Genomic DNA, 22,850 nt, shown 5'->3' on the forward strand with positions numbered 1-22,850 from the left:
CGGCCACAGTGCATGAGTCCTGCCGGAGCTGGATTAACTTCCGGGCAGCTTCTCTCCCGGAGAACGGGGCATCAAAAACTTTCCTCACCTCTCCCATGAGCCCCTCCCGGCTCACGCATATGGATGGCTGCTGTTCCCATAAAGCGTTAGCCCCTTCCAGACATTAGCGTGATGAGATAGGCTATTTTGGAGCAATCTGAGAAGGAGGGCTGAAGCTCGAAAATGAGGACACACTGAGCTAAAAACGCCCGACAGGTGCTCAGCTCTCCATTGAAGCATTCCAGAGGAGGTAATTGGGGCTCCCGGAAGGTGGAGTGGCCGGTGGGGCGATGCTGCTAACCGCCGAGTTGCTAAGGGACGGTGGGGTTAGCACCGTGGCAGGCTGCCCCCCAGACGACCCGCAGATTTGCTCCAGCAGCATGTCCAATGCCTGGTCATGGTGCTCAACCAACGTTTGGACCCTCTCCATCAGCCCACAAACAAACTCCTCGTGCCTGCCAATGGAGGCTCTTTAGGAGGAGATGGCGTTGCGCAGCTGGCCCGGGTCTGCTGGGTCAGTCATGGCCAGTTTGTGCTATCAGGTATGAAGGGAAGACTCAGATGCAGACCACATCGAATAAACAATAGTTTAATGTTCCAAACAGTGGCAGGCAAAAGACAGGTCAAGGCAGGCAGTGATCAGAAAACCAGAGGTGGGGCAACGGTAGCGGACGGCAGGCAGGCTCAGGGTAAGGCAGAGATCGGTAATCCAGAGGGGGGCAAAGGTACCAGTCGGCAGGGACAGGTACAGTGGTCAGGCATGCGGGCTCGGAGTCAGGACAGGCAAGGGTCAAAACTGGGAGGTTGAGAAAAGAGAGACTGGAAAAAGCAGGAGCTGAGACACAAAACGCCAGTTGACTTGAACAAACAAGACGAACTGGCACCAACAGACAGAAAACACAGGTATAAATACACAGGGGATAATGGGGAAGATGGGCGACAGCTGGAGGGGGGTGGAGACAATCACAAAGACAGGTGAAACAGATGAGGGTGTGACAAGTCAACCCCTTGGGCATAATTGTGTGGGTGTTTGCATCAATATAACAAATATTGTGACATTACATTTTAATGCTTCAAGAACTTTTGTCCCTACATTGGGATTTCATACAATGTCATTCAGTATAACAGACAGACCATAATGCATTGCCATAGTCATATGGCAGGTCATTGCATCAGAAAGAAGATACCGAAGGACCCCCAGCAAGGAACAGCATGGTTAGTAAGTCTCTAGTAAGTCTTTGTTTATAATTTGACCTATTCTGTCGCTGGTGAGCTATGATACAAAATTCTTTGTCATATGCATAATTTGTAAAATAATGTTTTATTTCTAAATGTATATTTGATATGAAAGATTACATTAAAAAGCTGTAGGTAAAGGTCATAGTTTTCCATAGGTGGTCAAGCAGTTGCCTTTTTTATAAGTTCAAACTGTTTTTGTCTATGCTAGTGTAAATTTTCATTCCTCATCAGACACCAGGCAAAGTTTTAGAAATGTCTCACAGCTCATCGAATGTCTCTCAACTGCTAGTGACAGAGTTTATGCTCTGCTGTTCACATTTCTGCCCAAAACACTGCAAAAGTAATATATTGGGAAATGTTAATTGTTAATTGTTAAAACTTCTGCTCTCTCCCAATATATTTTGTTCTTTGTGCATTACTAATACATTCAAGGGGTTTCAAAGTCATTAAATTGATTACATTTTAGACTGACAAATTTCCCCTTTTCCACATGACACACAAAATCATTAAATTATTCATATTCAGTTGCTGAAAACGGTGTAAAAAGCTAAAAATTAATCCAATTTCACAACTACTCATTCCGCAGACAGGGGCAAGTGATTGGACGTAAAAATTACTTTTTGAACATTATGCCAGTCAAGGCCATTTGGTTCGCAGTCAATCTTTCCAACCTTACAGCTGGGTGTGGAGCTAATGAATAAATCTGAACCTGTGAATCAGTGGCCTGCAAGGCGTGAAAGAAAATTACAATATGCACAAACCCTCTGGGTGTGTTTGGATAATTATATTAACTGTCGTGACCTGTGTATGCACTGAGTTTACAAAACATTAGGAACACTTTCCTAATATTAAGTTGCACACCCCCCCCACCCTCCCCACACCCTTTTGCCCTCAGAACACCCTCAATTCGTCGGGGCATGGACTCTACAAGGTGTCAAAAGCGTTACACAGGGATGCTGGCCCAAGTTGATTCCAATGCCTCTCACAGTTGTTGGCTGGATTTCCTTTGTGTGGTGGACCATTCTTAATACACATGGGAAACTGTTGAGCGTGAAAAACCCAGCAGCTTTGCAGTTCTTGACACAAACCGGTGCTCTTGGCACTTACTAACACCACGTTCAAAGGCACATACAGTACATGTACACTCTGAATGGCACACATACACAATTCATGTCTCAATTGTCTCAAGGCTTAAAAATCCTTCTTTAAACTGTCTCCTCCCCTTCATTTACACCGATTGAAGCGGATTTAACAAGTGAAATCAATAAGGGATCATAGCTTTCACCTGGATTCACCTGGTCAGTCTATGTAATGTTTTGTACACTCAGTGTATATTACCTGACAGGTAAAACTGTAAGCTCAGTTTGAACAACTCCAAGGGACTTCTTGGCATTGCACTAGATTTGCTTTAGTTTGGGTTATGATGTACAGTATTGTATGTGGCGGCAACATAGTTAGATATTTCATATGATATGCCTCTCCGCTTACATGACACATATAGTTTGCCCTCCAACATGAAACTAGAGAGACTCAAGGCACTCTCCATTTCTCTGCTCACTGTCCTGTATGCTCAGAGCTCTTTCTCTCTGGAGGAGATTCTAACAGCATGTTTCAGAACATTCCATCAACCTGTCGGCTCTAGTGATGTCCACAATACTGTCTCCTCCCTGGGCTCAGGCCCTGTCGGGAGCACTCTCGCTCTCTAAGCTCTCAGGAGTCTGGGTTACACAGAAATCTGCTACTGTTTACAGTTGTATATCTCCTGTCATCTGCTGTTTAGCCTAAAGTCTGTGATACACTTCCAGTACATGAGGGACTCAGAGACAGTGTATAAGCTGAGTGTAGTCATTGGGAAAACCATTGGTGTCTGCAAAGTGTAACACAGAAGAATATGTCTGAGAGAGAGATGTATTTGTCTCTGTAGAAGAAAAACATTAAAGGAAAGATTCACCTATTTTGAATGTTAACGGTTTTGGGTGGATTTTTCCTTTAACTTGGCTGATTCAAAGAATGGACAGTCTGCTCAAATGGATTGTGGAGATTTTCGGCATAGTGTTATGTGTTATCATGCAGCTCGGTTGAGCAGACCAGCAATATCACCCCACTGCCAGCATTCACACTGTCTGTCAAGTCTGACACAAGCAGGAAGTGGTGTCTCACCCTGACTCAGGGTGATACATCATGAGACCCAGGCCATTCCTGTTCTGCTGGATGAGGATATAGCAACCTCCTAGACAGGAGCTCAGGGAGGCTCTCTCACTTCATCACTGTCCCTGCTGTCAGAGCCTCATCTCTGGGGTTATTAGCTAAGAGCTGAGTCCTCGGTCTGGAGCAACTTCCCATGCATCTCTCACTCACTTATAGTAGGAAATGCATCACCGAAGTTGTCCCCACAGTGAAGGTTCACTGCTTCCCCAATCAAAAGCCCTGGATGAACACAGAGGTTGGCGCTAAACTAAAGGACAGGGCTACCGTACACAGGGCTATCGCAGCCAACCCTGAGGCTACGGTTGAGGACACAAACAAGTACAAGAATTCCAGCAACGACCTCCACAGAGCCGTCAGACAAGCAAATGGACAATATAGGATCACGGTGGAATGAATCCTATTACACAGGCTCCAACGCCCTCCGCATGTGGTAGAGGCTATAGTCCATTACAGATTACAAAGGAAGACCCAGCTGTGATCCGCTTAACGATGCCTCTCTACCAGACGAACTTAGTGCATTTTATGCACTCTTTGACAAAACAACACCGAGCCCTACACGAGGGCCCCCGCTGACCTAGTGGACTTGTTGAGCTGACTTTCTGAGGCCGTGAGAAAGGTGTTTAATCAGGTCAACACACGTAAGGCCACGGGGCCGGACGATATTCCAGGTCGCGTTCTCAGAGCATGTGCAAAACAGCTGGCAGGCATAGTCACGGTCATTTTCAATCACTCCTTGTCCCAGTCTGTAACCTGTCCCAGTCTGTAAGGCTACCTGCCACAATGACTACCGCCCTGTAGCACTCACATCTGTAATCATTAAGTGCTTTGAAAGACTCGTTATGGCACACACATTCTACATCATCACAGACACCCTAGACCCACTCCAATTTGCATACCGTCTCAACAGATCCATGGACGATACAATCTCAATTGCACTCCACACTGCCCTCACCCACCTACATAATAGAAATACCTATGTGAGAACGCTGTTCATTGAATACAGCTCTGCATTCAACACCATAGTCCCCTCCAATCTCGTCACCAAGCTTGGGACACTGGGACTGAATACCTCCCTCTGCCGCTAGATCCTGGACTTCCTAAAGGGCCGACCCCAGGTGGTGAGGGTAGGCAACATTACCTCCGCCATGCTGACTCTCAACACTGGGGCCCCACAGGGGTGTGTGCTTAGTCCCCATCCACATCAATGGGGCTGTCCACACACATGCGCACAGTCGTGAAGAAAGCGCGATAGCGCCTCTTCCCCCTCAGGAGGTTGAGAAACTTTGGCACGGGCCCTTAAATCCTCAAAGTTCTACAGCTGCACCATTGAGAGCTTCTTGATTCTGAGGTATTACATTTGCACTGCCTGAGCGAGCGCTTATGAGGTGAACTAGAACTAGAACTGCCTGTGTCCTCTGTCCTCTACGACCGCTACGAGGTAAAATAGAGCCAAGCAATCAGCATAGCAACGGACGCTTTGGTTCATTACGTAGACCGGTCAGAATTGTGCAAGTTCTAGCAACAGCCCTGGCAATGGAAACTAGAGCTCATCAAATCCCATTGTGACGCGGCGGGGTACACTATTTGGCAGGGGGACACTATTTGGCATGCCAGGCCCTCAAATCCTCAGAAAGTTATACAGCTGCACCATTGAGAGCATCATCACTGGCTTTATCACTGCTTGGTATGGCAACTGCACCGCCCTCGATCGCATGACGACCCTGGAACTGACCCTGTATATAGCTACTGACCCTGGAACTGACCCTGTATATAGCTACTGACCCTGGAACTGACCCTATATATAGCTATTTCACTGCACGTGACAATAAAAACTTGAAACTTGGTAATATAACTACCTTTGTTTTTGTTATATTTTTTATTGTGTTTACCTCTCATTCTTGTGTGGTTGCCTAGAAAAAAGGGGGGACTCAACTAACCCTTTGGCTCAACTTACCCCACCCTCCCCTACGGTAAGAGGCGCTATTAAATCACCACTAGTTGAAGTATATACTGGTGCTTCTATAACCATCACACTTCTATGGCTATATATATCTCACAAAGTACTGCAAAGAACTTCTACCAGTGTGTCAAGTGCAACAGCTGTTTATAAAAGTTACCTCAGATCTACTCTGTTTACAGCCCATTGCTGAGAAGCCCAGGAATGCGGACATAGACAATTGACAATGTGGGACTTCTTGATCTGTCAACTTAACAGATAATACCATATAGGTCATTTTGATGTCATGAATCAATAAGCCAAACATTTCTATGGACTCTTCCAGCCCCAGAGAAGAAGAAAAAGCAGCAGCAGAAGAAGAAAAGTGTGGGGCTTTGTGGAGTCAAGAAATCTAAGTCAAGAGCGTCTGGAGACCCGAGATGACTAAAATGTCTGCTGCTGACCAAACCTGTTTCCATCTCTTTAAACCCTCACCCAAACCCATCCCATCCCACTCCACCAAGTTTCACATGAACTCTTTCTAATAAACATAATCTACTTGTCATGTTTTGTCTTTGATCATTATGTCTTGTCCCTGTGCTTCCCTCTGCTGGTCTTATTAGGTTCTTTCCCTCTTTCTATCCCTCTCTCTCCCCCTCCCTCTCTCCCTCTCTCGCTCTCTCTCTCTATCGTTCCGTTCCTGCTCCCAGCTGTTTCTCATTCTCCTAACGACCTCATTTACTCTTTCACACCTGTCCCCTATTTTGCCCTCTGATTAGAGTCCCTATTTCTTCCTCTGTTTTCCGCTTCTGTCCTTGTCGGATTCTTGTTTTATGTTTGCTGTTCTGTGTCCTTGTTCCGCCCTGTCGTGTTTTTGCCTTCTTCAGATGCTGCGTGTGAGCAGGTGTCTATGTCAGCTACGGCCTGTGCCTTCCTGAAGCGACCTGCAGTCTGTGGTCGCGTCTCCAGTCGTTCCTCTCTACTGACGAGAGGATTTCAGTTTCCTGTTTTGGATTTACCTTTGATAATATCCAGGAGAATCATTGTTTGTTTAATACTGGAATAAAGACTCTGTTTCTATTACGTCGCTTTTGGGTCCTCTTTCACCAGCATAACAGAAGAATCCGACCAAGATGGACCCAGCGACTATGGATTCTCTCAACACTGCCGTCGAGTTCCAGGGAGCAATGCTCGGCAGACACGAGCAGGAATTGTTTGCTGCTCGTCATGCCGTTGAGACCCTGGCCGCTCAGGTCTCCGATCTCTCTGGACAGTTTCAGAGTCTTCGTCTCGTGCCACCAGCTACTTCCTGGTCTTCCGAGTCTCCGGAACCTAGGGTTAATAACCCACCATGTTACTCTGGGTAGCCCACTGAGTGTCGCTCCTTTCTCACCCAGTGTGATATTGTGTTCTCTCTCCAGCCCAACACGTACTCAAGAGAGAGAGCTCGGATCGCTTACGTCATATCACTCCTTACTGGTCGGGCTCGGGAGTGGGGCACAGCTATCTGGGAGGCAAGGGCTGAGTGTTCTAACGATTATCAGAACTTTAAAGAGGAGATGATACGGGTTTTTGATCGTTCAGTTTTTGGGAAGGAGGCTTCCAGGGCCCTGGCTTCCCTATGTCAAGGTGATCGATCCATAACGGATTACTCTATAGAGTTTCGCACTCTTGCTGCCTCCAGTGACTGGAACGAGCCGGCGTTGCTCGCTCGTTTTCTGGAGGGACTTCACGCTGAGGTTAAGGATGAGATTCTCTCCCGGGAGGTTCCTTCCAGCGTGGACTCTTTGATTGCACTCGCCATCCGCATAGAACGACGGATAGATCTTCGTCACCGAGCTCGTGGAAGAGAGCTCGCGTTAACGGTGCTTCCCCTCTCCGCATCTCAACCATCTCCTCCCACCGGCTCAGAGACTGAGCCCATGCAGCTGGGAGGTATTCGCATCTCGACTATGGAGAGGGAACGGAGAATCACCAACCGCCTTTGCCTCTATTGCGGTTCTGCTGGACATTTTGTCATGTCATGTCCAGTAAAAGCCAGAGCTCATCAGTAAGCGGAGGGCTACTGGTGAGCGCTACTACTCAAGTCTCTCCATCAAGATCCTGTACTACCTTGTCGGTCCATCTACGCTGGACCGGTTCGGCTGCTTCCTGCAGTGCTTTGATAGACTCTGGGGCTGAGGGTTGTTTTATGGACGAAGCATGGGCTCGGAAACATGACATTCCTCTCAGACAGTTAGGGAAGCCCACGCCCATGTTCGCCTTAGATGGTAGTCTTCTCCCCAGTATCAGATGTGAGACACTACCTTTAACCCTCACAGTATCTGGTAACCACAGTGAGACCATTTCCTTTTTGATTTTTCGTTCACCTTTTACACCTGTTGTTTTGGGTCATCCCTGGCTAGTATGTCATAATCCTTCTATTAATTGGTCTAGTAATTCTATCCTATCCTGGAACGTTTCTTGTCATGTGAAGTGTTTAATGTCTGCTATCCCTCCTGTTTCTTCTGTCCCCTCTACTCAGGAGGAACCTGGTGATTTGACAGGAGTGCCGGAGGAATATCATGATCTACGCACGGTCTTCAGTCGGTCCAGAGCCAACTCTCTTCCTCCTCACCGGTCGTATGATTGTTGTATTGATCTCCTTCCGGGGACCACTCCCCCTCGGGGTAGACTATACTCTCTGTCGGCTCCCGAACGTAAGGCTCTCGAGGATTATCTGTCTGTTTCTCTCGACGCCGGTACCGTGGTGCCTTCTTCCTCTCCCGCCGGTGCGGGGTTTTTCTTTGTTAAGAAGAAGGACGGTACTCTGCGCCCCTGCGTGGATTATCGAGGGTTGAATGACATAACGGTTAAGAATCGTTATCCGCTTCCCCTTATGTCGTCAGCCTTCGAGATTCTGCAGGGAGCCAGGTGCTTTACTAAGTTGGACCTTCGTAACGCTTACCATCTCGTACGCATCAGAGAGGGGGACGAGTGGAAAACGGCGTTTAACACTCCGTTAGGGCATTTTGAATACCGGGTTCTGCCGTTCGGTCTCGCTAATGCTCCAGCTGTCTTTCAGGCATTAGTTAATGATGTACTGAGAGACATGCTGAACATCTTTGTTTTCGTTTACCTTGACGATATCCTGATTTTTTCACCGTCACTCGAGATTCATGTTCAGCACGTTCGACGTGTACTCCAGCGCCTTTTAGAGAATTGTCTCTACGTGAAGGCTGAGAAGTGCGCCTTTCATGTCTCCTCTGTCACATTTCTCGGTTCTGTTATTTCCGCTGAAGGCATTCAGATGGATCCCGCTAAGGTCCAGGCTGTCAGCGATTGGCCCGTTCCTAAGTCACGTGTCGAGTTGCAGCGCTTTCTCGGTTTCGCTAATTTCTATCGGCGTTTCATTCGTAATTTCGGTCAAGTGGCTGCCCCTCTCACTGCTCTGACTTCTGTCAAGACTTGCTTTAAGTGGTCCGGTTCCGCCCAGGGAGCTTTTGATCTCCTCAAGAAGCGTTTTACATCCGCCCCTATCCTTGTTACTCCTGACGTCACTAAACAATTCATTGTAGAGGTTGACGCTTCAGAGGTGGGCGTCGGAGCCATTCTGTCCCAGCGCTTCCAGTCTGACGATAAGGTCCATCCTTGCGCTTACTTTTCTCATCGCCTGTCGCCATCGGAACGCAACTATGATGTGGGTAACCGCGAACTGCTCGCCATCCGCTTAGCCATAGGCGAATGGCGACAGTGGTTGGAGGGGGCGACCGTCCCTTTTGTCGTTTGGACTGACCATAAGAACCTTGAGTACATCCGTTCTGCCAAACGACTTAATGCACGTCAAGCTCGTTGGGCGTTGTTTTTCGCTCGTTTCGAGTTCGTGATTTCCTATCGCCCGGGAAATAAGAACACCAAGCCTGATGCCTTATCTCGTCTCTTTAGTTCTTCTGTGGCTTCTACCGACCCCGAGGGGATTCTCCCGGAAGGGCGTGTTGTCGGGTTGACTGTCTGGGGAATTGAGAGACAGGTAAAGCAAGCACTCACTCACACTGCGTCGCCGCGCGCTTGTCCTAGTAACCTTCTGTTCGTTCCTGTCTCTACTCGTCTGGCTGTTCTTCAGTGGGCTCATTCTGCCAAGTTAGCTGGCCACCCCGGCGTTCGGGGTACGCTTGCTTCTATTCGCCAGCGGTTTTGGTGGCCTACTCAGGAGCGGGACACGCGCCGTTTCGTGGCTGCTTGTTCGGACTGCGCGCAGACTAAGTCAGGTAACTCTCCTCCTGCCGGTCGTCTCAGACCGCTTCCCATTCCTTCTCGACCATGGTCTCACATCGCCTTAGACTTTATTACCGGTCTGCCTTCGTCTGCGGGGAAGACAGTGATTCTTACGGTTATCGATAGGTTCTCTAAGGCGGCACATTTCATTCCCCTCGCTAAGCTTCCTTCCGCTAAGGAGACGGCACAAATCATCATTGAGAATGTGTTCAGAATTCATGGCCTCCCGTTAGACGCCGTTTCAGACAGAGGCCCGCAATTCACGTCACAGTTTTGGAGGGAGTTCTGTCGTTTGATTGGTGCTTCCGTCAGTCTCTCTTCCGGGTTTCATCCCCAGTCTAACGGTCAAGCAGAAAGGGCCAATCAGTCGATTGGTCGCATATTACGCAGCCTTTCGTTTCGAAACCCTGCGTCTTGGGCAGAACAGCTCCCCTGGGCTGAGTACGCTCACAACTCGCTTCCTTCGTCTGCTACCGGGCTATCTCCGTTTCAGAGTAGTCTTGGGTACCAGCCTCCTCTGTTCTCGTCTCAGCTCGCCGAGTCCAGCGTTCCCTCCGCCCAGGCTTTTGTCCAACGTTGTGAGCGCACCTGGAGGAGGGTCAGGTCTGCACTTTGCCGTTACAGGGCGCAGACTGTGAGAGCCGCCAATAAACGTAGGATTAAGAGTCCTAGGTATTGTCGCGGTCAGAGAGTGTGGCTTTCCACTCGTAACCTTCCCCTTACGACAGCTTCTCGCAAGTTGACTCCGCGGTTCATTGGTCCGTTCCGTGTCTCTCAGGTCGTTAATCCTGTCGCTGTGCGACTGCTTCTTCCGCGACATCTTCGTCGCGTCCACCCTGTCTTCCATGTCTCCTGTGTCAAGCCTTTTCTTCGCGCCCCCGTTCGTCTTCCCTCCCCCCCCCCCGTCCTTGTCGAGGGCGCACCTATTTACAAGGTACGGAGGATCATGGACATGCGTTCTCGGGGACGTGGTCACCAGTACTTAGTGGATTGGGAGGGTTACGGTCCTGAGGAGAGGAGTTGGGTTCCATCTCGGGACGTGCTGGACCGTTCGTTGATTGATGATTTCCTTCGTTGCCGCCAGGGTTCCTCCTCGAGTGCGCCAGGAGGCGCTCGGTGAGTGGGGGGGTACTGTCATGTTTTGTCTTTGATCATTATGTCTTGTCCCTGTGCTTCCCTCTGCTGGTCTTATTAGGTTCTTTCCCTCTTTCTATCCCTCTCTCTCCCCCTCCCTCTCTCCCTCTCTCGCTCTCTCTCTCTATCGTTCCGTTCCTGCTCCCAGCTGTTTCTCATTCTCCTAACGACCTCATTTACTCTTTCACACCTGTCCCCTATTTTGCCCTCTGATTAGAGTCCCTATTTCTTCCTCTGTTTTCCGCTTCTGTCCTTGTCGGATTCTTGTTTTATGTTTGCTGTTCTGTGTCCTTGTTCCGCCCTGTCGTGTTTTTGCCTTCTTCAGATGCTGCGTGTGAGCAGGTGTCTATGTCAGCTACGGCCTGTGCCTTCCTGAAGCGACCTGCAGTCTGTGGTCGCGTCTCCAGTCGTTCCTCTCTACTGACGAGAGGATTTCAGTTTCCTGTTTTGGATTTACCTTTGATAATATCCAGGAGAATCATTGTTTGTTTAATACTGGAATAAAGACTCTGTTTCTATTACGTCGCTTTTGGGTCCTCTTTCACCAGCATAACACTACTAGGTAGAGGGTAAATTCACAAATTGTTATTTCAGATTAATTGAATATGTGGTTTTACTCCAAATCAAATCAAATCAAAAGCAAATCAGATTAAATTTGTCACATGCGCCGAATACAACAGGTGTAGACCTTACCGTGAAATGCTTACTACAAGCCTTTATTAATCAACAATGCAGTTTTAAGAAAAATAAGAGTTAAGAAAAATATTTACTAAATAAACTAAAGAAAAAAATAAAAGAGTAACAATAACGAGGCTATGTACAGGGGGTACCGGTACAGAGTCAATGTGTGGGGGTACAGGTTAGTCGAGGTAATTGAGGTAATATGTACATGTAGGTAGGGGTAAAGTGACTATGCATAGATAATAAACAGCAGGTTTATTGTCATCCAGTGATGAAAGGAACGTTCACATAGAATAAGGAGATATTGCAAATGTTGGTCATCAACAATGTCTACAGGAAGTTGAAAAAAAAGTCCAGTTCTTTTGCTTTTCATTTAAATGTATCAAAAATCGAAATCTATTTTCAGGTGTTTGTATTGGTAGTTTTCAGGGACATACCTGTCCTCCTAATCTAGTCAAATCTCTGTGTGATTCACTGCATCAGGTTTCATTATACAATGTGTCATAGCTGGAGCAGTCGCCTTATTAAAGTGCTCAGCAGGTGGTTCAGTCCTAGCATGCATCGATGTTGTGGCGTTGCGCCACACTCCATGTCATCTTCCCCACTGTTTCGCAAAGTATCAGCCTGCCCACTAGTTTTATATTGTATCACATCAAGGAACATGTTTTTACACCCTCAAGCCTCCTTTGTCTGAGATCCCCATGATGAATTGTATCAAGTGGGATCAAACAGCACTGTTTTACAGAGTGATGGCAGTGAATGTATTGATCGTTATGTAAGTCACATGCCAACTAAAACTGCAGGGAGCACTTGAGACAGAAATTACTCCCACAAAATGATCATGTGTGATGTTGATCACACATTGTAAGTGGGAGCAGTTTAGTCAGATGAAAGTCTTCACTCGCTTCGTGTTACTATGACATTGTCACGTTGCATTAATTTGCTTGTTTCTGTATGAAGATGGAAAGAGTATATTTCTGCTACACACTTGTTACCAGGGTTGGAATGAATGGATTGAAATGGAATTGACCCCAACTCTGCTTGTTACACATACTACCCCGATGTACAGTTATAACCTGTCAAAATTTTGTGATTTGGGGACACCTCATGATGACACGAGGTGATTTACACAACGATACACTGAGTAGATTACTGATGTTCTTCAGGGTATGTGAGATAGCAGTAATGCTGTACAGTATGACACTAATAACATTTGTGCCATTTCTACCTCTCTGAGGCAAATGTGGCTTCTCCATTACTGAGGGACAAGAGAAATAGACTACTAACCTATGTAGGAAAAGCAATGATCCTTTAGCTAATTATCTTAAATAGCAATAGTACTCTTCTGCTGGTATAGGAAAAAGGGATAAGGAAACGGATGTAGTGCCATGTCGCAGGGGGTTTCTACGGCACCCTCTGGGAGGCTCAGATTAATCCTAGGAATGACACGACTCTTAAGCATATCGTGGTGACTATACTGTCACTTCAGCCAAACTGTAGGGACAAGGAATACCCCATACCTATGTGTTATGTCGAGTGTAACAACTGACAGAGAACTCCCTGTGATTTCAACTTTGTAATGCATTTATAGCTACTGAAAACATCAACCAGAAATATTTAACCTTTATTTAACTAGGCAAGTCAGTTAAGAACAAATTCTTATTTACTATGATCGCCTTTATAGAACTATAGTTTGCACAAAGTCATGACTATTATCATAATGGCATTCATTTGATCAGACAAAGCAGGCTCAGAATGCTGCTCTGAGTGAAAAGCCAGAGTTGGTTGTTCAGTCCAGGGCCCACAGAAGTAGGTCATGACTGACAAACACCTCTAATTAGCCTAATGAAGCCAGTGGCTCAGGTTGAGTCACATAATTGGTCTCTGAAGTGGATGATGAGACTGGATGGTCGATCATGCGTAGGTTTTAGGGCAGAAAAAATGTATGAGTGCTAGATGGATCCTTGAAATGAGCTTATTCAACCCATTGCTCGTAATTATTGCATGATAGTATTACCTCATAATCTAAAATACATGTTTTTCTTAGGTCCAGGTCACAGATTTAACAGTATTCCTCCTCTCCCTCCTTCCTCCCTCTTCCTCCTCCTCTCCTTCCTCTCCCCCTCAATCAATCAAATGTATTAATGAAGCCCTTTTTACATCAGCCGATGTCACAAAGTGCTATACAGAAACCCTAAAACCCCAAACAGAAAGCAATGCAGATGTAGAATCACGCTGGCTAGGAAAAACTCCATAGAAAGGCAGGAACCTAGGAAGAAACCTAGAGAGGAACCAGGCTCTGGGGGGTGGCCAGTCCTCTTCTAGCTGTGTCGGGTGGAGATTATAACAGAACATGGCCAAGATGTTCAAACATTCATAGATGACAAGCAGGGCCAAATAATAATAATCACAGGGGTTGTAGAGGGTGCAACAGGTCAGCACCTCAGGAGTAAATGTCAGTTGGCTTTTCATAGCCGATCATTCAGAGTTAGAGACAGCAGGTGCGGTAGAGAGAGAGAGTCGAAAACAGCAGGTCCGGTGAACAGGTCAGGGTTCCATAGTCGCAGGCAGAACAGTTGAAACTGGAGCAGCAGCACGACCAGGTGGACTGAGGCATGGTACTAGGGCTCAGGTCCTCCGAGAGAAAGAAAAAGATAGAATTAGAGGAAGCATACTTAAATTCACACAGGACACCGGATAAGACAGGAGAAATACTCCAGATATAACAGACTGACCCTAGCCCCCCGAACACATAAACTATTGCAGCATAAATACTGGAGGCTGAGACAGGAGGGGTCGGGAGACACTATGGCCCCGTCCGACGATACCCCCGGAGAGGGCCAACCAGGCAGGATATTACCCCACCCACTTGAAGGACATCTTCAACCACCAATTTACTACCCTGAGACAAGGCCGAGTATAGCCCACAAAGATCTCCTCCACGGCACGAACTCGAGGGGGGTGCCTCCCTCCTTCCACCATCTTCCTCCTCCTTTCCTTCTTCCCCCTTCCTCCATCTTCCTCCTCCTCTCCTCCCCCCTCCCCCTTTCTCCCTCTCCCTCTTTACTCCCTCCCTCTCCCTCCTTCCTCCCTCTCCTCCCTCTCCCTCCTTACTCCCCCTCCTTCCTCCCCCTCCTCCCTCTCCCTCCTTCCTCCCTCTCCGTCCTTCCTCCCTCTCCTCCCTCTCCCTCCTTACTCCCTCTCCTCCCTCTCCCTCCTTACTCCCCCTCCTCCCTCTCCCTCCTTCCTCCCTCTCCTCCCTCTCCCTCCTTACTCCCTCTGCCTCCCTCTCCCTCCTTACTCCCTCTGCCTCCCTCTCCCTCCTTACTTCCTCTTCCTCCCTCTCCCTCCTTACTCCCTCTCCTCCCTCTCCCTCCTTACTTCCTCTTCCTCCATCTGAAAACGATGTTAATGATGTTATTTAAGACACAGTGCTGATTAGTTGTTTTACAATATGATAAGTATACCCCCATCGTTTCAACAACTTCTTTGCCCAACTTGTTTACCCAAATTGTTTACCCATTTGCTTTCATTTGGCCAAAATTTCTCAAAGATAACAATTCTCTGGTGAAACATAACTCATGATGTGCACGCTGCTTAGGACCGAACATCACCGTCCACAGACTGTGCCTGTCTCTGTCACCTCTTCTGTCAGCCCAGGGAGATAATATCTGTTTGGTGTGCACAGAGAGATTAATTGTAATGTGAGACCAGAAAATTAATAATAAATGTTTCGCTGTGGGCTTTTTTTTATATTGTGCATAGAAGCTCCCAGTCCCCTGTCGACATTCTCACCGTACAGATATGTAGTGGTAGGATTATTTTCCTCCCCTTGTCCCCTGGCCTTCCACAAGCAACCTGCCACTGGAACCATTAGCCTACTAGCTAAAGACAAGCGTTTTCATGGCAATAATCATCAATCATCTTTTGTCCTGTGCTGCCTGTTTCCAATTGTCGTACAAAGGAAATGAGCCCAATACAAATAGGATAGCTAATGATATACATAGAATGGGTGTCAGAGGCAACATTGATGACTTTTATATCCTCCATTGAGTCCTTTGAAACTGTCCTCCTAAGGCATCCCTATTTGGGCTATGAAGACAATAAAGTGTTTTTTTATGTTTACGTCAACATTTTCTCATAACTAATAATAAATGGAAACATTTCCAGCTCTATCACCCTATAATCCATTTAAGACAGAAAATATCTGCAGGTACATTGAGATGGACCAAGAAAATTATGCAGGTTAACGTTATAACTCGTGAATCTTGTTCTGGAGCCAGCTCTGCAGAGTGGTCACTAGCTGGCACAGAAACCAAGTCATAAAATCTGATTTTAAACCTAACCCTAACCACATTGCTAACCCTAATGCCTTACCCTAATCTTAAATTAAGACTAAAAAGCAATTTTACAATTTTCAGCTGGCCCATCTAATGGAAATCTTTCAGTTCTGCCTCCAGGACAAGACTCATCCCCAGGGCCGGTTCCAAGCATAACCAACATAAGCAGTTGCTTAGGGCCCCCTGGCTGCTGCAGAGCCCCTGGCAGCTAGAGGTGTAACCAGGTGCAATTTCCATATTTGGCTGTGCATCAGCAGTTTTTCTCTTGTTATGTCAGTCATTCAATAAGCTGTGTCAGCTAACAATTTTTAGATTGGTAGTTAGCTGACTAGACTATCTAAACTTGCAGTAATCATGGCCGAATACCTACCGGGCTTGCAGGGCACGTGTCCAGGGGCCCCGACCTCCAGGGAACTCATACATTTTGTTAGTCAGCTATCATATTAACATGGCATAAGTCAGTACAAAATGTGTAGAATTGCAGGAAACGTCTCTTTACCCCATGTAAAAATGGGTAGAATTAGCTGTAAAACTGCAGATTTTTTTCTCTCTGCCTCATGGCAAAATTTGTAGAATTGCATGAAATCTGATAAACAATTTCAACGTTTTCTCTCTGCCCCATGGCAAAAAGAGTAGATGTGCTGAAAAATTGCTTTAAAACTGCAATATTTTCTCTACCCCTCCCCATGGCAAAATGTGTAGAATTGCAGGAAATTAACTTAAAAATTACATTTTTCTCTCAACTGTCAAAACACTGAAATGTTTTGGCGTGAGGTGGGGGGCCCCCCAACCAAATCTTGCTTAGGGCCACCAAAAGGCTAGAGCCCGGCCCTGTTCGTCCCAATAAACGTTCACCTAACAAATGTACTCTGCTCATCCCAATAAACTTCAACCTGCCAAATTTACGGTCAGCCACGAAATACCTGAGACGGGAAAGAGTGTTGTGCCCCTGCAAATATACAATATCACTCACTAACACTGGAAAACAATGGAAAATGAATACCTCACAGATCACTCAGAACTTGCACACATCAAAAACAGCAAACGTCTCACATCTAACCATGTCTACAACGGAGGCTATTTGTGTGGTATGATAGCTTTTCTATTGAAGAAATGGCACTTGTTGTCATGACAGCCATCTGTATGAGCCCTTTGTAATTTGGGAGCATCACAGAAAGCACTCTGTTTGTTTGAAGTCCCTCTGCATTTTGGTGCTTTTTCTTTGTTGATGACACCTCAAATGATGGCCATAATTGAGCTAGATGGAAAGACTGGCATGTTGTGTCTCATAATGTTTCATATGACGGGAGAGAGCACGTTTCATCAACACTGTTACTCCACTGTTTCTCTATGTCTAATAGGCTTATACATGAAGCAAAAAAAGACAAGCAGAAACTATAAATTAATGCATTCCTACATTCATAACACCTGAACTTTTACAGTCTAAAAATACAGAGACATGGAACAGAGGATACTTAATGGACCTGATAAAGTGTTTTGATTACATTATCATTGGCATCTGAATACAGTGTTGCCTTTGGACACATTTTATGTGCCAGTCCAAGAGTAAGTGCTGAATTCCACCTTTGCTGTATTGGAGAGGTCACAAAATAGCATGTTATTATCCCTAAAATATGTTTGTAATTTGGTGCGGGGGGTATTTGGGTTGCATGGAGGTGGAAGTAATTTTGCAGCTGCGCAACACATAGAGGAACTACTCCAGTCTTCACATATTATTTCATTATTTTTATGGGTGAAATGTGAGAAAAGGCACACAAAACACACAAATAATACTAGCAAAAATAGCCACCATAACAAAATACATAAAACCCTGTGTAAACATAGACTGGTCCAGCAGGACCTGTATGACCATGGTAGAGCCAGAGTCACTCTAATTTCATTAATTGACTTCTTCATTGCAAAGTCCTCCTCAGACTGAATCCACATGGGGCCCGATTCCGACCCGAGTTAAGCATGCATAAATGGAACATTATTCCTTTTTTTATGCACTTTTCTCTCTATGCGTATTCTGACCTTGAACTTAAGCAGGAGAATAGCATGCTATTCATTTTGGGTGGAGATGGAATAAATGAAGCAGAGGTGGAGGTGTGTCTACAGATAAACCATATTCTGACCTTGACTTAATTCCCTCATAATTCCACCACCATTACACATGAGGAAACCATGAATAAAGAGGAAAAATCATCTACTTTGGTGTTAATTCTATCTGAAGAAACATTCTGCATGCACTGCAATTTACCACTTGATAAGACCTATGGATAAGAGCTAGGTAAATGAGCAATCCTTTTGGATAAGGGAAATGTAAATTATAAATGACACTTGTTGAGATATAATTTACCTTATAATCGCTGGAGACAAAACAATCCATATAGCAGCATAACTGAAGCATATCAACACAGTAAGGTTTATGAAATGACATATGCAGATATTAAATTGTTTGGCCTTTTAACTAGCAGGGATAGGCACTCTGGATTGTCTTAATTATAAGCTACCCTGACTGTCTCTGTTTCTTATTTCTATCATGATTCATTTTAGCCACTCTCAGCATCGACCATCAGTAGGCCTAATAACAACACATTTTCAACGGCCAATTTACTGTTAGTTCCCTTCATTTGGAATAGCCAACATTATCATTCCATTTAATTCCATTGTTTCTTTAACCTGAATATGCTCCCTCTGTAAACGCAGTCACGGCCATGTGGTTGTTGCTGAGGATCATTAGTAACAGTTGATAATATAAAAAAAGACATGTAGGCTAATTAATAAATCGTTATGGAGCCTAGCGCAGACCAAGCCGCAACCCGACACATAATACAATACTTGGCTGTGTCATCACACAGTTCCATGGTTAGTGCAGGCAATATATGAGGGTATAGCCTACACTATTCTGTCTATTATAATTCTATGAACACTAATCTTCCAACATTACCATGGGGGGTTAAATAACTGAATGTGACAAGTGAATCTAAGTGACTCAAACCACCGTAAAGGCTTTCCAAACCAGTTTTTATGATTCATAAATACTTTCCTAACCCTAAATAATCTACAAGATTACAGAGTATTTTAAAACCTACAAATTGGTGCTGAAAAGGAGACAGATGTCTTTCTTTCATTGATCCCTACCTAATATTCTGAACCTGTTTCATTGATATATTCTATTCAGTCTGTCTTCAAAATTCAAACTAAAAAGTACACAATATTTAAAGGGATGGCTTAAGATAAATGTACTAAAAACCCTACTGAAGGATAAATATGTTGGCCTGTGGGAGGGGAGTGGGAGGGTTTTCAGCAGTTGAATTAAATTGATTCAGAGCGCCAAGGAAACCACGCCTGCAAAGCCCTTTATGCACCTTCATAAGGTAAGTCTGAATACCAACTACTGAGAAGTCTGTAGGAAAGGCGTGAATAAGGAAAGGCATCATTTCCTAAATCGGAATTGGGCACATGATGATGGGCAGCTGACTCAAGTAACCCATTTACCAAAAACATAGCCTATTCTCTGCTATTGTCCCACTACACACCTCACCCACCTTCATTTGACACCTCTGCAGCTCCTACTATTTCTATACACTGGCAAGATATACAAGGCATTTCATCCTATGCTACATGTGGTTAAATATAATAAAATTGTCTGGATATTGTTTAACCATTAATGGTTACCTTTCCTTCCAGGCTATTTAGACATCATGCATTTCTGCCAGTCAAAGTAATTGGTATACTCTCACATCAGTGACATTTGCATGCATACAATAACATACGTACATCATACATACACACACAGCCTAACCCTGGGAAGCTGGCAGGAGGTCATAATTGCTTATAGGTTGAAGTGAGAGTCTAAACTACAATAGTAATGAAAATACGTCTACGAATTAAATTATAGTGTTTTAACATTGAATAGAATAATTGTTTCGTTTTCCTGAATCAAGCTGGTCGATGATGATGGGGTGTGGGTTCAAAATGATGGAGTGTCTCGTTACTGAGTGAGCGTGAATGTAGGATGCGACGCGAGCGCACTACACTGGTCCAAGGCGCTGTGGCACCTCGGCGCACGTGACACAGAAGCGCACAAAGCGAATCCTTATAAAAAATAATTGCGTAGCTCAGACAGACAGACACATCGCTGTTACTATACAGGGATGCGAGGCTCATTATGACAAATTCACTCTGCTAAAAATAATTAAAAACGACTTGATACACTTTGATTAAAGCAACTGTTGACATCAATAGAATACAATTCCTGAGATTGGATTAGTGGACACACTTCCTCTTGTCTTTATGTCATAAATTAAATCTGGCATATGGACCCAGGCAAATTCTTTGTGCAAAGAATATGAAGGTAAGAACATATTTTTTTTTACTCAAATGGAATGCAAATGTTCCATTAATGCATAATCTATTTCTTTGTTGATTTTGCTGTAACCTTAGTGAGAGTTTATCGAGTCTAATTACTTGCTTGCAGCCTCTCCATAACCTTCCTTGTTGTTGGTGTGTTTTATTCATTCATAAATGGGACAAGGGGCATCGTCACATTGTTGTATAGCCTACATCACTACCAGTACATTTTTTGCTTATCAATAAACATCTGCATGACAACGTTTTATCAAATATTCTCATTAGTCTACTTGTTTTCATTAATAAAAAACATATGTAGGTTATTGTCATTTTTCTTAACGAAATGTACAGATCTAGTCCTATTCATGATCAAATGGCAGGGTTATGTGCCGCTTATCTATGTGTTTTACGTGTCGTTAGTCGTATGAACGGGATACGCATGGTATACAACGTCCAACGAAATGCTTACTTGCAGGTTCCCTTTCGACAATGCAAAAACAATAAGAAATAATAAAAGATAAGAATACGAACAAAAAGTAAATAGCTCAGTAGAATAGGATAAACATTTTAGCATACGTATAATAGACTACAGGAAGGCACAAGTTATAGTCCAATATTTACTCTTGTATTGGGGATGGGGGGCAGTGTATAAACTGAGCCATATAATAAGAGTCTGAGAGAAAAAAATACTCATGTAAAAATCTATAGATTGATTCTACAAAATCAATTCACTCTTCTCTTGAGAGAATATAACTACCTCCTTTGATGCATCATTCATTTAATCCTTATTGTTTTAACCTAATCCTGTATTACCCCTTAATTAATAGGAAAGATTGACCTACATTGGCTACTTAATGCAATGTTTTTGTCCTGGGGGCAGCACAGAAGGTTAGATATGGGTCTCAATCATTTGTCATTGACTGTTAATTCTCTCACTATTGTCTGAGACACATCTGCTGTAGAGTCAGCTGGCTGGTACAGGGATGCCAATAATATCACCCAGCAACATTCCCATATCACCCACAGTTAAAATCCCCCACAGTTAAATAAATACACATTTGCCTACCCCCACATCTGTCACAATTAAACTGACCAAATAAAAGAAAGTATTAACGATTTCAAAATGTTCTTGAACTCTCTTTTCTGTCTAGACACGCATCTAATGCTACATCCTTTACCAGTCAGCTGAGTAGCCATGAAGTCTGCTCTGGATGGAATAGCTGACACCACTTTCCGAACAATGACTACTGGTTTGCAGTATCTTGGCTCCAACGATGTGAGCTATGATGACCCATCCATTGATTCTGGCTTCGCCAAGACTGGATTCCACTTACATAAGACTCACTCTGCCCCACTTAGTAACTCCTTCCCTGTACAAGTACCTGGGGACAAGGAGCTCATCTATAATGGCAACTCCATTTACCCGACCAACTTCTCTGAAATGCTTGGCAATGGGACCCGATGGGAGGGCGGGGGTTCTCTCCAATGCGGGGAGAACATTGTGGACATGGAGTGCTTCATGATTCTGACCCCCAGTCAGCAGTTAGTAGTAGCGGTCATGGCACTCACCCTGGGAACCTTCACAGTGCTGGAGAACCTTATCGTATTGTGTGTGATCCTCCACTCCCACATCCTGCGCTGTCGGCCCTCATACCACTTCATAGGAAGCCTGGCTGTAGCCGACCTTCTGGGCAGTGTCATATTTGTGTACAGTTTCTTGGACTTCCATGTTCTGCACCGGAAGGACAGCCCCAATGTGTTTCTATTTAAACTCAGTGGAGTTATTGCCTCTTTCACTGCCTCTGTGGGCAGTCTCTTTCTCACGGCCATCGACCGCTATATCTCTATCCACAGGCCGATGGCTTACAAGCGGATCGTCACCAAGAACAAGGCTGTCATTGCCTTCTGCATGATGTGGACTATCTCCATCGTCATTGCGATTCTCCCCCTACTGGGCTGGAACTGTAAGCAACTGAACTCGGTGTGCTCAGACATTTTCCCGCTCATCGACGAGAAGTACCTGATGTTCTGGATAGGGATGACCAGTGTGCTGCTTCTGTTCATCATCTACGCCTACATGTTCATCCTGTGGAAGGCCCACCACCACACTGTGCGCATGATGAGCCGCAGCTCCCAGAAGAGCATCATTGTCTACACGGCAGACGGCACCAAGGCGCAAACCATGCGACCTGAGCAGACCCGCATGGACATCCGCCTGGCCAAGACCTTGGTGCTGATCCTGGTGGTCCTCATCATCTGCTGGGGCCCTGTGCTAGCCATCATGGTCTACGACCTCTTCTGGAAGATGAACAACTTTATCAAGACGGTCTTTGCCTTCTGCAGCATGCTCTGCCTGCTCAACTCCACCGTCAACCCCGTCATCTATGCACTGAGGAGTAAGGACCTGCGCCGGGCCTTCCTTAACATCTGCCGGACGTGCAGGGGAACTTCTCAACCACTGGACAACAGCGCTGAGTCCGATTGCCATAGCAGGAGCATCAAAGGCACAGCCTACAAATCCACGGCTAGCTGTGCAAACACCACTGTAAAAGTGGCCAAAGTCACCCTGTCGGTCTCCGCAGAGATGGTCTGAGAAGCTGTCTGCCATCATGTGTCTGTGAAGGTATCGACTGTGAAGAATTAATCTAGAATAGACACTAGCC

General features: G+C 45.4%; 1 protein-coding gene across 1 annotated transcript; it reads left to right on the forward strand.

Annotated features, from left to right (window-relative positions):
- Positions 1–21,382: 21,382 nt before the first annotated feature.
- Positions 21,383–22,780, forward strand: LOC120059754 (cannabinoid receptor type 1A-like). The gene has a single exon (XM_039008808.1). It carries the CDS (start codon positions 21,383–21,385, stop codon positions 22,778–22,780), a length of 1,398 nt encoding a protein of 465 aa, XP_038864736.1.
- The last annotated feature ends 70 nt before the right edge of the window (positions 22,781–22,850 follow it).

Source organism: Salvelinus namaycush, chromosome 15 (genome assembly GCF_016432855.1).
Source record: "Salvelinus namaycush isolate Seneca chromosome 15, SaNama_1.0, whole genome shotgun sequence".
Classification (NCBI taxonomy): Eukaryota; Metazoa; Chordata; class Actinopteri; order Salmoniformes; family Salmonidae; genus Salvelinus; species Salvelinus namaycush.

What these genes read in the sequence shown, in the direction of transcription:
- LOC120059754 (XM_039008808.1), top strand. Translation starts at nt 21,383, where the DNA reads ATGAAGTCTGCTCTGGATGGAATAGCTGACACCACTTTCCGAACAATG.